Source organism: Heteronotia binoei, chromosome 15 (assembly GCF_032191835.1).
Source record: "Heteronotia binoei isolate CCM8104 ecotype False Entrance Well chromosome 15, APGP_CSIRO_Hbin_v1, whole genome shotgun sequence".
Lineage (NCBI taxonomy): Eukaryota > Metazoa > Chordata > Lepidosauria > Squamata > Gekkonidae > Heteronotia > Heteronotia binoei.
Window position 1 is genome coordinate 9607141 of NC_083237.1, and position 13680 is coordinate 9620820.

Here is a 13680-nt window from a genome sequence, read left to right on the forward strand (position 1 = left end):
GATTCCTCTGATATGCATATTTGTAGTCATGGAAAGAACATTAAGGGCCTAAATGTGTTCTGTTTTCCTTGTTAAGGCCATGAGAGTTCAAGCAGTCTGTGATAGGACATCTTCTCTAATACGATATCGTCTATCCTATCTGGCTTGAATTCTTCTTTTTCCCCTCTTATTCCTAGTTAGAATTAATTGATTCTACTCAATACTTGTAGGTCAGAGAAGTAGAGGAAGAGAGAAAAAAGCATGTGATCTTTTAAACTTATGATCTCTTTGTCCCATTAAACTTCCTAAAATATACCTCTTGGAATATTTTTGTGCAGCAGCCAGGCTCCTCATAGCCTCTTCATGGAAAGTATCTAAACCATTAACAATAGCAAACTGACTTTCCATACTCCAGGAATGCTGTATATTAGACAAATTATTGGACTCAGACTCTGCTTACTATAATTCTCATTTTGAAACCATTTGGTTTCCCTTTCTTAAAAGCTTGACACCACACAATAACTATGCAACTTTCCTCTGTGCAGTAAGCATAATTTACTGATTTACTTGTAAAACAGTTGCATATGGTTGGAATAAGCTATGTATTTGGTTTCCCTGTAAAAATAACATGTTTTCTTTTTGCTATGGTTGACCCTGTAGACAAGACAGAAATTATTAACAAAGTATTGTATCTTTGAATTTACAATAAAGCTTTTAAAAGGTGAAAAAAAAACATGTGATCTATTTCTTAGATTTCCTTACATGCTCAAGGAAACAAAACCAAGATGTAACTAGTTCATAGGAACAAAAACCTAGTAAAATATGGTTGAATGTTTATTCATGTTTTTTCAGTGATTACGCCCACCACAGTTTTTTTTAGCATGATGAACTCATTTGAGTGAGTGAGGTATTTGCCTTCCATATAAGTACGTGCCTTAACATCATTGCATGAGTGATGGGCTAAAAAAAAAAAAAGTGTCTCTTCCTCAGTCATTCTGCACAGAGTTAGGGTTGCCAACCGGAGGGAGAATTGGAAGAGAAAAATGGGAGTAGGTGTACGACATGGATTATATTGCTGCATAATTTCTGGAGAAACTCTCAAAATGATGTAGGGTTGCTCTACCAGTTGCCAGTTGTTCTTAGAGCCACTCTATATCAATTCTGAGTTTCTCCAGAAGCGATGTAATAGTACAGGGTGATGTTTCCACCAGAAAAAAAAAGGGGGGGAGGGCTAGATCCAAACCAGCCATAGGTTTTTTCTATAATTCTGTGAAAGACACATTACTGCAAGTTGGAGACTAAGGCTGAGATCACGCACACTAAATAGTACACTTTTAATCCATTTCAGTGCACTTACCCATTGGATTTTGCCAGTTCCCACAGTAAAATCCAGTGGGGAAGTGCACTCAAAGTGGGTTGAAAGTGCATCATTTAGTGTGTGTGATTGCAGCCCTGTTATCACGATGAAATAAAAAGGATCGGTCCAAGGAGCCTGCCCTAAGCTGCTTGGAGGAAAGGTGGGATAGAAATGTGATGAAACATTCTAGCAAAGAGATAGAAGTAGGGATGGAATTATTAGGGATGCAGGGAATGCTATAATTCCAACCAGAAAGACAGAATTTGGGGTGTGGGGGTGAGTAAGAAAGGAATATCTGATGCAAGGCCAGACTGAATGCCGCTAGCATAAGCCACCACTGTATTCTTTTAATCCCTTTTTTTCCCTTTTAAAGAGAAAACTCTTCAATACAATCTCTCAGCTGCTTGTGAGTGCTATTTGCCTTGTGCAGACTTCACAGTATCTGTTCTAACAAGCATTGGTACAAAATTGGGAATTTTGACTCCCAAATCTTTGACAGTACTGGAACTGAGCAGTGCTCTTCTCAGGAAGATGGTTGTGTAAATACTGTCTTAAGAAAGGAAGGGCTTTTTTTTTTTTTTTTAGCAGGAACGCACAGGAACACAATTCCAGCTGACTTGGCCAGGGTTCTGGCTCAAAAAAAGATCTCCGGCAGAGGGAAGAGACTAGGCTGCCAATTGAGTTCTTGCTGAGCTTTTTCTATCCCCCCCCCCCAAAAAAAAGTCCTCTGTAAAACTAAACGCACCTTCAAGCTACTTAGATCCACTATATTCCTTTGGGAATAATTCTGAGGAAGCATGCTTAGCAGTGTGCTCCACATAAATGAAATTTGACATCCTGTATCCAATAACCAAATGACTGGCTTCAACTTTTCCTATTGGGACTTGCTTACAACAGGATCCTGGGAGATGAAGTGACACACTTTGGAGCACAGGAGACTTCTGTGTTAAGAATCAAGGGGGAAAACAACTTTGCCTGTTACAGCTCAGACTTGGCAGACACAATGATCTCCCAATGGAATAATACAAATTGCTATAATTTATCCATCCAGCCACAGTTCTAGTGCCTTCTCAGAAAACACTAAAAACAGCCAATATAGCATTGTGAAAGAGCTTATATTAAAACAAGGGAGAGTGCATAGCAAATCTGTCAGTATGACCCCTGACATTCTGCTTTGTTTAGAGCCAGATTTGAAGGTGGAATGTTAGCACTATCCCCTGGTATTCCAAGTTCCGCACTTCTGGGCCTGCTTGTAATAAGAGAAAAGGAGGCTGATACTTGTATGCCCCCTTCATAAGTGTGTTGATGGATTAAGTCAAGCTGATGATATAAACAGACACAGGAGAGGCTGCGTTCAGGCCTAGGCTGCTGTCCAGATGTTGGGGCTGCTGGTCTTTCTGCTCCTTTTCCCTTGCACGACATGCAAAACAGATAGAACAAGGTGTCACATGAAGGATTTTCTTCCTGTTCCTCACGAGTGCTTTCAGCCAGGGGACCGCCTCATTGGTGGAATGACTTCTCTGATCTTTTATGATTTTCGATTGCTGTCCTTTGACAAATATCCTTCTCCGAATTTGTTGGAAATTCCTCAGTAAGGAATGATGATTTCATTTCCTGCTCTTGATGGCTTTTAACCTTGACCGATGTTTTTAATACGTAATAGGCTCTTCAAAGAACATGTAGGCTTGGTCCAGCGAGCACTTTTATTTTATTTAACCTGCAGTCTTCCCTGCGTCTATTGGCTGTGCTCTTTCACAATGGGAATGGCATATATTTTGATAGACAAGGGAATGGAGGTGGGGATAGAGATTTTGTGTGTTCTTTTTTATTATTTAACAACTTTGGGTGTAGCTTGATTGCATGCTCATTTCTTTTTGTAATCTATTGTTATGACATTAAAGGTTATTGGAATTGGAACTGGAATTGGGTGTAGCTTATTAAGTTGACGTGAATGTATAGGGGTGTAAAACATCGAATGAGATGTACGGTGTAAGAGATTCTGCCCCCCCCCCCCAATTGCATGCAAAGTAATATGGAAATATTGTGAAAAGCTACGATAAAGATAACAAAGTTTAAAAAAATAACTCTGTGCAGACTTATTGGGAAATCCTATTTTAAGAATTCTGGAAAAAGTCAGAGTGGGGGTAGATGAATGAATGAAGAATCAAAAGAGATACCGAAATAATTGATACCAGTGCTCAGGATATTACAGAACAGCTGTTAGATGCCATGGCTTTTTAGTTCTCTAAACAGGGACTTTAACCAAATTCAAGACTGTATATTTCTTGAATTATATGCCAACAACTGACTAATTTCAGTGAGAGAATAACTGAGACTGTCTTAGATATAGGTTTGTTCAAAATGTGGTTCATATGATATTTTCAGTTTGCACAAAATATGCCTTCTTAAATCTTTTGTGCACTATTTATTTATATCTCACTCCCTCGTCCTCAAACAAGATTTGAGGCAGCTTCCATTTATTTCCCGATTATTTTATGTAATTAAACCTATGTAATGCTTCACAAATGGTTTATAATGGAATTTTCACAATGCTTTCTCCACATGAGGATTGCCAACCCAACTTTATGGTGGGAGCTTTAAAGAGTTAAATTAGTTTGCTCTGGGGCCATTTTTCCTGAGATAAGAGAAAATTGTGTGAGCCTGAGGTTAAAAATCTGTGAGCTAGCTCACACTAACTAAGCTTAGAGTGAACACTGTGAGCAATACAATTTTAAATATAACGTATCAGTTTTAGACGACAAATGGTTGGCATTCTGATGTCAGAATTCCTTGGGCAGAAGTGGGAGATGCTTACTAGCTCAGAAAAATACCAAATGAAAAATTGGTAATGAAAATGAAAAAAAATGAAAATACATCTTCTATTGAGGCACAAAAGTGAGAATTAGTTCAGACAAGGATCATGTTCAGGTAACGTAGTGTATTATGGAATTCTTCTCTAAAACAGCATTTAACTCCTTTTCAAGTATGGTGACAAAGTTTTACCAACACATCTTGACCTTGGCCTTTGCTGTTCATGAGATCAATCAGAACCCCAAGATCTTGCCCAATGTTACTCTTGGGTTCCACATCTGTGACAGCTACTACAGCAAAAGGATGACCTACCGTACCACTCTGGATCTGCTCTATAAGCTGCATAAATATTTTCCCAACTATGAATGTGTCATCCAGAAAAAAACAATGGCTGTCATTGGGGGACTTGGCTGTGATATCTCCTTCCAGATGGCAAATATTCTAGGTCTCTTCAAAATACCACAGGTAGGGGAGAACAAACAATATTATTTGGGTAGATCCAAATGGGCAGCCGTGTTGGTCTGAAGCAGTAGAACAAAGCAGGAGTCAAGTAACACCTTTAAAACCAACCAGTTTTTATTCAGAACGTAAGCTTTCCTGTGCTCTCTTAAGCACGTTTCATCAGACCTGATCCCCTTGTCTGATAAAGTATTCTCAAGAGAGCACACGAAAGCTTACGTTCTGAATAAATATTACTTGGGGGAATTACTGAAAGCAGAGCTGAGTCATGAACAGGAGAATTCTATCTGGCTGCTTAAGGAATAAGTTCACATTGAAGTTTGTTACTTAGGAAAAGAATCCGGCCCCTTCCCGCCCGCGCCGACTTCAGGCGGCTTTAGGGCGGGGGCCGAGTTTGCCTCCCCGGATGGAGCGAGGCAACGGCCTCTTCATCCGGGGATCCTGAGGGCGTAGTCTTCTGGGGCTTTATAAGCCCGACCACGCCCGAGGCCACGCACTTCTGCTGGCTGTTTTGGCCCACCCTCCCACCCTGCAATAGTACAGGCTTCTCCGGTCGCCGTTTTTTCGGGGCCAGGTAGGAATTTTTTCATCTCAACTGATTGGCTCGCGTTGGGATGTTTTTCGCCTACCTTGTACTGCTGCTTTGAGGTTGGGTTGTTGTTAGGTAACTTTATTTGGCAGGACTTGAAGTCAGGTTTGTTTTGGTGTGCACCCACGGTTTTCCCAGTTTAAGGGAAGTAGCGGGGGACGGACGGCAGCTGGGCTCTACGGCTCTCTGCTGTCTTTCCCGCTACAGGGTTACCTCATCTGGAGAGCCGTCCCTGGGTGGGCGGCTGGGCCATTTTGAGGGGATACCCGACCGCTGCCGGCCTGGCAACTGCTGGTTTTAACCGGCTGCTGCTGGGGGCTGGGTGGCTCGCCCCATCCGGTCAGGGAATGGGTTTTGGAGTTCCCTTCACCTGTCCGGTTAGTTGTTAGGTTGCCCCAGGCTGTTGGTTCAATAAAGTTGCCCTGTTTTATATCCATATACTGTGTTGTCTCGTTCTTCCAACTGGGGGGGCAAATAGAAGTTCTGCATTGTAAGAGTACTCCATACTAGATAGGAAAGGCAGTGTAAAGCCTTCTTGCTAACTGTCCTAGCCAGATGGAGAGAGACTGTAGAAAGCATGTCCAGCAGTCATGGTGGAAACAGGAAGAGGACAAGAGGAGGGGAGTGATTAAAAAGGAAGGAACCTCTGAGAGTATTGTTTTGCATAAAAAAGGGACAGAAGCAAGTGTGGACAAATATCAGACAGAACCCTGTCTAGTCTTTTTCTAACTCTTTAATGCTCTCCCTTGAGATTATGAGGCATATGCTAACATTAAGTGACATTGTACAGTCCATTGCTTCCAACACATATCTTATGTATCAGATGAAGGCAGAGATATGATTGCCCTAAAATAGTAATTCTTACCAGAAGAACCACTTTGAATGAAAAGTTGCTTCAGACAAGGGCGACATTAGCAAATCGCTTCTTCATGACTATTCCTCTGAAATGTTACCACATTTGCATAATCTAAAAAAAAAAAAAAATACAGCCAGAACATCCTTGAGTTGAAATTTTGTCAACCTGAAAATTCCTTCTGGACATTTTCTTTCCACAAACACATGGAAACACACCAAATTTCTTCCTGGGTCTTCTCTAAGATACCTTCACATTTCCTTTTAGCTTACATATGGCCCACTTACTCAAGAGGAGAATGACTTGATACAGTCCCCTTCCTTTTACTCCATGGTGCCAAATGAAAACCAGCAGTATATGGGCATTGTTCAGTTGCTCCAGCATTTTGGATGGACGTGGGTTGGGCTTTTTGTTGTGAATGATGACAGTGGAGAACATTTCTCACAAGTATTGGGGCCACTGCTTTTCCAAAATGGTATTTGTTTGGCCTTTATACAAAGAATAAATAACCAAGCCCACTGGAATAAGCTTGAAGAAGTTCAGGATTTAATTTCAAATGTATTTCAGTCTTTAGCTGATAGTAAGGCTAGAACATTTATCCTCTATGGAGAATCTAGAGCTATTATTTCACTGATCACCCTTATAGCTCTAGGAGATTTTGAATGGGAAGAAAATGCATCATTAAGAAAGGTGTGGATCACAACAGCACAAGCGGATTTTGCAATGGTCGCCATCCAATGGGACTGGAATTATGAATTCTTCCATGGGGCCATTTCCTTCACAGTTCATGCAAAGGAGCTTCCAGGCTTCCAGAAATTTCTTCAAGATATCAGACCTGATTGGACTAAACAAGACAGTTTTTCCAAGGAATTCTGGGAGCAAGCATTTGCCTGCTCTTTTCTAAATTCCAGTGATGACATGGATGCCTACAAAGCATGCACTGGGGAGGAGAAGCTAGAGAGTCTCCCAGGTCCTGTTTTTGAAATGCACATACTTGGCCACAGCTATAGCATCTATAATGCTGTCTATGCCATAGGCTATGCTCTGCATGCCATTTACGAGTCTCGATACAAACACAGAGAAGTGGTTGGTGGAAAAAGAGTTGACCTTCAAGATATACAGCCCTGGCAGGTAACATTTTCACAATTCCATTGCACACCCCCCCCTTTTGTTCCTTATATGGGAAGACAACACGGTATTCTGGTAGGGCTGCCACCATCCCACTGGTTCCTGAGGATCAGCTGGCCAGCAAGGGGATAGGAGGGAGGCCTAGGTTACATCACTAGCAGCATGTTGATGTCACTTCTGGCTTGTACTGGAAGTAATGCCATCATATCAGCAATGTCACAGTGACACTCTGGGATCTGGGAAAAAATTCTATGGTAGAAGTCATTTTTATGATGACATTATGAAGTAATGTCATCAAGTTATGACTTTATAATAAAGCTCTCACATCAGGGCAAAAGCTCTATCATAAAAATGACTTCTACCATAGAATTTTTTCCCAGATCCCAGAGTGTCACTGTGGCATTGCTGATAGGATGGCATTACTTCCAGTACAAGCCAGAAGTGATGTTGCCACATTGCCAGCAATGTCGTCTGGGTCTCCCTTCTGCTCCTAGTAAGTACCCCCCCCCTTCCACCTGGCAACCCTATATTGTGAGAAAAGGAACCTATGCCTTATTGCAATGTCGCATTGTCGATCTATCCAGTTCAGCATGGTAAGTTGCTATTAACTTTCTAGAATCTCGTGTGAAGAAAGATTGTTCCACCCAGCATCTTCTCTGCAGTTCTTTTCGCTGAAGTGTAGTGCTCTATCAACAAGCCATAGTTCTGCCTCCTTTTCTTTCTACTCAACTGAGTCAAATCAAAATGTAGACCTGATGATTATGATGGTGCAGTCTTTTTTGTTTGTTTGTTTTTAGAGGTTGGATCGGATCGGGAGAAGTGTTGGGAGTGTGAAGCAGGAGAACTTTGTGTGTTCTCAGCCCCCATTATTGTACTCAATCACTTGAAGGTTAAGCAGGGCTTTCGTTGTAGCAGGAACTCCTTTGCAAATTCCAATCCTCCTGGAGCTTACAGGGCTCTTAGTATAGGGCTTACTTAAGCTCCTGGAGGATTGGCTACATTAGTGAGGTGTGGCCTCATATGCAAAGGAGTTCCTACTACAAAAAAGCCCTGAGTTTAAGTCTTCTAGCATAGCAGACTTGCTTGTTCTGCAGTCAAGTTTGATGCAGTTGAAAGAACTAGGGTTGCCGAGTCCAATGCAAGAAATATCTGGGGACTTTGGGGGTGGAGCCAGAAGACTTTGAGGCGGAGCCAGGAGACATTGAGGTGGAGCCAGGAGCAAGGGTTTGACAAGCATAACTGAACTCCAAAGGGAGTTCTGGCCATCACATTTAAAGGGATCACACACCTTTTAAATGCCTTCTTTTTGTTGGAAATAATGAAGGATAGGGGCACCTTCTTTTGTGGCTCATAGAATTGGACCCCCTGGTCCAATCTTTTTGAAACTTGGAGAGCATTTTGAGGAGAGTCATCAGATGCTATGCTGAAAATGTGGTGCCTCTATCTCAAAAAACTGCCCTTCCAGACCCCTAGATACCCATGGATCAATTCTCCATTTTACCCTATAGGAATCAATCTCCATAGAGAATAATGGAGTGCCCAGCAGACATCCCCCCCTTGCTTTCTGATGACCCTGAAGTGGGGGGAGGGCCTCCAAACCAGGGGATCCCCTGCCCCCACCTGGGGATTGGCAACCCTAGAAAGAACAGCATAGTTTATCTACATGATTTTCTTTTTAAAAACATAGCATTGAAGATCCTATGGTACTGAAGATCCTATAGCAATGAAGATCCTGTGAATTTAGGGAGAGGTATTTGTGAATTTCCTGCATTGTGCAGGAGGTTGGACTAGATGACCAATCCAACTCTATGATTCTATGATAACATGAAGAGTTCAGTTAGTTATAATTCCTTCATTTTTCTTTCATCCAGCTCCACTCATTTCTTCAACACATTTTGTTCAACAACTCGGCTGGAGAAACATTGTCCTTTAATGAGAAGATGGAAATGGGGACTGGATTTGACATCACAAATCTGGTCACGTTCCCAAACAGGTCTGTTCAGAGAGTGAAAGTTGGAGAGGTGAAAGGCAATGCCCAGGAAGGAAAAGACTTCATTATTCAAGAGGATCGAATTGTGTGGCAGAAAAGTTTTAACCAGGTATTTCTTTATATTTGCTTACTTCTTTTAAACCTAGGGCCACCAGGTCTCCTGCTACAACTGAAGACTCTCTCTAACAGCCCCCTGTCTCCATTGTCACTTGGTAAGCCAGAGGGGAATATTGAAAAAAAAATCATTGTCATGTAAATAGTATTTGGTCATCTTCATGTCAAATCAAGAAGTGACATCATGCCACTCTAGGAAGCTGCACATCCTTCAATGATTCAGCACGAAATCTATGAAATATTAGAGCGCGATGATGTCATGTCAAGTTTCGCCTCAGAAATTATGTCACACTATCAACATGACAGAACTGTGATGGCTCTGCACCCTATTCTTCTGTGGGATACTAGCTATCAACCAGTAGTTGGCAACTGTATTTATACACCACTTTTCTCCTGTATGGACCCAGCCCCCCCCCCCCCCAAGTGGCTCATGGTTTCCTATTATCACAACAACTTTACTAAGTAGTTAGGTGGAGAATGTGAAACTGGCTCAGCATGATTCCATGACAAAGTGAGGATTCAGACCTAGGCTCCCTCCATACAACATCCATTACACACATGGCTTTTTTATCTTGGTGCTTGTGGGGGCACAGTGGGAGGACTTCTAGCCCCACTGGTGGACCTCCGCTCAGGTTTTTTGTCCACTGTGTGACACAGAGTGTTGGACTGGATGGGCCATTGGCCTGATCCAACATGGCTTCTCTTGTGTTCTTATGTGACACAGAGTGTTGGACTGGATGGGCCACTGGCCTGATCCAACATGGCTTCTCTTATGTCCTTATGTGACACAGAGTGTTGGACTGGATGGGCCATTGGCCTGATCCAATATGGCTTCTCTTATGTTCTTATGTGACACAGAGTGTTGGACTGGATGGGCCATTGGCCTGATCCAACATGGCTTCTCTTATGTTGTTATGTGACACAGAGTGTTGGACTGGATGGGCCATTGGCCTGATCCAATATGGCTTCTCTTATGTTCTTATCCATGCAGGTTTCTGAGATGTCAAAGTGGACCCCCTTCTACCTTTCCCACCAGTGAAAAAACCTGTTTTTTCTCCCAACTCAATACCCTTCATGATCAGGATAACAATAGTGGATTGTTACAGGGGTAAAGGGAGATGTTCTTTCACTCTGTCAATGGTTTAATCATACATTGTCAGATGAACGCTTAAATAATGTCCAATATAGCCTGCCCTAAACTTTTTTTCATTGTTTTTGATAGATAGTGCCCCTTTCTGTGTGCAATGATTACTGCCTGCCTGGTTATCAGAAGAAAAAGAAGGAAGGAGAGAAATTTTGCTGCTATGATTGCATTCCATGCCCAGAAGGAAAGATTTCAAACCAAAAGGGTAAGTGATGCAATCCTAAACATAATAACATCATTTTAAACTATGGAGGTCTTGTCTTTTTCCCTGCTTCATATGTAGAATTTCCCCCTCCATTTATTTTGTTCCTTTCTGGCTGAGCAGCCCCTTTATTTATTTATTTTCGTTTTTGAAATATTACGGCTGTCCCAACCTGCCACATTATTATATTTTGATACTGGTTCAGCCCAGGGACTTGAGGGAAGAGACAAAAAATCACTTCTGGTTCTATTTTATCATTTTCAGTAGATATTTCTGAAAACGGCACACAAGAGGCTTTTGAAAAATAAACAAAATATTTTATTTAACATAGAAGGGGAAAAGGTTAGGTGGAATCAGGGGTAAAATATCTGAAGTGAATCAATAATAACTCACAGGTAACTTAGTAAATTCACAGACTGCAGTTAATACATTTCCAGCAAGTAAGAATTTTAAGAAGCTTTTTCAAGGTCTTAGAATCTTTGAGGGGAGAGGCTTCATTTTCAGTGTCTGCTAAACACTTCAGTATAAGTTTCAGAAGGCAGGGATACACTACCAAGAACCCAAATTGCTTCTCTTGAAACAAACCAGGGTCCATTCTTCTCTAGAGCCATCTCCCTTTTCAATGGAAGCAGGGAATTGCTTCTCTAAACTGGAAGCTCTATGCCTTTTTCTGGCCCAAATGGGGATCTTCAGTGATCTTTCCAATCCTCATTGCTACCTTCCCAGTCCTCAATCTGTGCTAAACTGAATTCTGTTCAGCAGTCAATTTTCCACTCTTCTTGGACACTTTCCAATGAAATCAATTTGAGCAATCTGTCATTCAAAGGTCCTCTGTCTTTGTAAGGCATTGGCCCGTCACCGTCTATCACACATTTATACAGTTTGGTGTAGTGGTTAAGTGCATGGACTCTTATCTGGGAGAACTGGGTCTGATTCCCCACTCCTCCACTTGCACCTGCTGGAATGGCCTTGGGTCAGCCATAGCTCTGGCAAAGGTTGTCCTTGAGAGGGCAGCTACTGTGAGAAGCCTCTTAGCCCCACCCACCTCACAGGGTGTCTGTTGTGGGGGGAGAAGATATAGGAGATTGTGAGCCTCTCTGAGACTCGGAGATTCAGCGTAGAGGGCGGGATATAAACCCAATATCATCATCATCATCATCATCATCATCATCATCATCATCATCATCATCATCATCATCACTTAAGAGCTGTCAAACAGTTCCTTACATAAACCCTTAGACTTCAATGTTTTAGGTGGTATAACTGGATTACACTGGTAGTACACCACACTTTCCAAAGTGGTGATAATACTGATGACCATTAACCAAGTGGCAACTGACTACATGTTAGTGTGGGGTTTCATCGGGCCAGAAGGCTAGGGTCATATGGTCATGGGGGTCAAAGAATCCAGTGTGTTTCATTGCTGAGAGTTCAGCCAATCAACTCTGGACCATACATGTCATGCAATTTAGTGATGCACATTCATTTGTGAGTCTAAGCTAAAACCCACAAAGTGTTAATTGCATGAGGAAGCATAAAGTGTATTAGATTTCTTTAACATTCAAAATGGCTTTATGAATTTGCTGTAAAGACTGGCATTATATGCTTTTTTTTTTGTTCCCCTCTTCAGACTTGGATGAATGCACCCAATGTTCAGAAGATCAATATCCAAGCAAGGACCATGACCAATGCATTCCAAAAATGATAAGCTTTCTGTCTACTGAAGAACCTTTGGGAATCAGTTTAGCCTCTATTGCAGTTGCTTTTTCCCTGTTCACTTTCTTGGTGCTTGGAATATTTATAAAACACAGAGATACCCCCATTGTCAAAACCAGCAATAGGGACATTACTTACGGTCTCCTGATCTCCCTCCAACTTTGCTTTCTCTGCCCCTTGCTCTTTCTTGGAAGACCTAGAATGGTGACCTGTTTCCTCCAAAAATCAGCTTTTGGCATCATCTTCACAGTGGCTGTTTCTTGCATCTTGGCCAAAACCATCACTGTAATTGTAGCTTTCATGGCCACCAGACCAGGGTCCAAGATGAGGAAATGGGTGGGGAAAAGACTGACCAATGGCATTGTTCTTACCTGCTCCCTTATCCAAATGTGTGTTTGTACAACGTGGCTAGGAACCACTCCCCCATTCCCAGACGTGGACACCAAGTCAATGACTGAACAGATAATTCTGCAATGTAATGGGGGATCTGCAATCATGTTTTATATTGTCCTAGGCTATTTGGGCCTTCTGTCCATCATCTGCTTGACTGTGGCTTTCCTAGCCAGGAAGTTGCCAGACTGTTTTAATGAAGCCAAATTTATCACCTTCAGCATGCTAATTTTTTGCAGTGTTTGGGTGTCTTTTGTTCCAACCTACCTGAGCACCAAAGGGAAACACATGGTGGCTGTGGAGATCTTCTCTATCTTGGCCTCCAGTGCTGGATTACTAGCTTGTATCTTTTTCCCAAAATGCTACATTATTCTTCTGAGGCCAGAGTTAAACAAGAGCAAGCAGCTCATGTGGAGAAAGAAAAAAATTGCCCTGTGATATGTGTGCCTTCAGTAGTGCCTACAGAATCTATATGGTGGGCTTTTTCAAGAAGCAGGCTAGGGCTACCCTATATGTCAATCCATTCCATTCCATTATTTTTTGTGTCATCTCTATAAGTATTTGAAGGGCTGTCACTTAGAGGAGGGCAGGGAGCTGTTTCTGCTAGCAGCAGAGGCGACAGCTCGCAACAATGGGTTTAAATTAAGGGTGGGGACGTGGGAAGGTATCGACTGGATATTAGGAAAAAGCTTTTTTTAGTGTAAAGAGTTGTTCAATAGTGGAATGAAGGTGATGCGCTCCCCCTCACTGTCAATCTTTAAGCGGCAGCTGGACAAACACTTGTCAGGGATGCTTTAGGCTGATCCTACACTGAGCAGGGGGTTGGACTAGATGGCCCCTATGGCCCCTTCCAGCTTTATGATTCTATGCTTACAATAAAAATATTGTTGGCGATGCCATGCAAATGTTCTTTTGTTGTTGCTGTTTATTTGTTTAAAAGTGTGGCAG

The 13680-nt window shown here is 42.0% G+C and overlaps 1 protein-coding gene across 1 annotated transcript; it reads left to right on the plus strand.

Annotated features, from left to right (window-relative positions):
• Nucleotides 1-4321: 4321 nt before the first annotated feature.
• On the plus strand, nt 4322-13170 carry LOC132584687 (vomeronasal type-2 receptor 26-like). Its single transcript, XM_060256584.1, has 5 exons — nt 4322-4612; nt 6316-7179; nt 9048-9251; nt 10503-10629; nt 12257-13170. Exons 1-5 carry the CDS (start codon nt 4322-4324, stop codon nt 13168-13170), a joined length of 2400 nt encoding a protein of 799 aa, XP_060112567.1.
• The last annotated feature ends 510 nt before the right edge of the window (nt 13171-13680 follow it).

What these genes read in the sequence shown, in the direction of transcription:
- LOC132584687 (XM_060256584.1), top strand. Translation starts at nt 4,322, where the DNA reads ATGGTGACAAAGTTTTACCAACACATCTTGACCTTGGCCTTTGCTGTT. An exon ending in GTCTCTTCAAAATACCACAG is followed by an intron (nt 4,613 to 6,315) that starts GTAGGGGAGAAC and finishes ATTTCCTTTTAG; the next exon opens with CTTACATATGGCCCACTTAC. An exon ending in AAAGATTTCAAACCAAAAGG is followed by an intron (nt 10,630 to 12,256) that starts GTAAGTGATGCA and finishes TCCCCTCTTCAG; the next exon opens with ACTTGGATGAATGCACCCAA.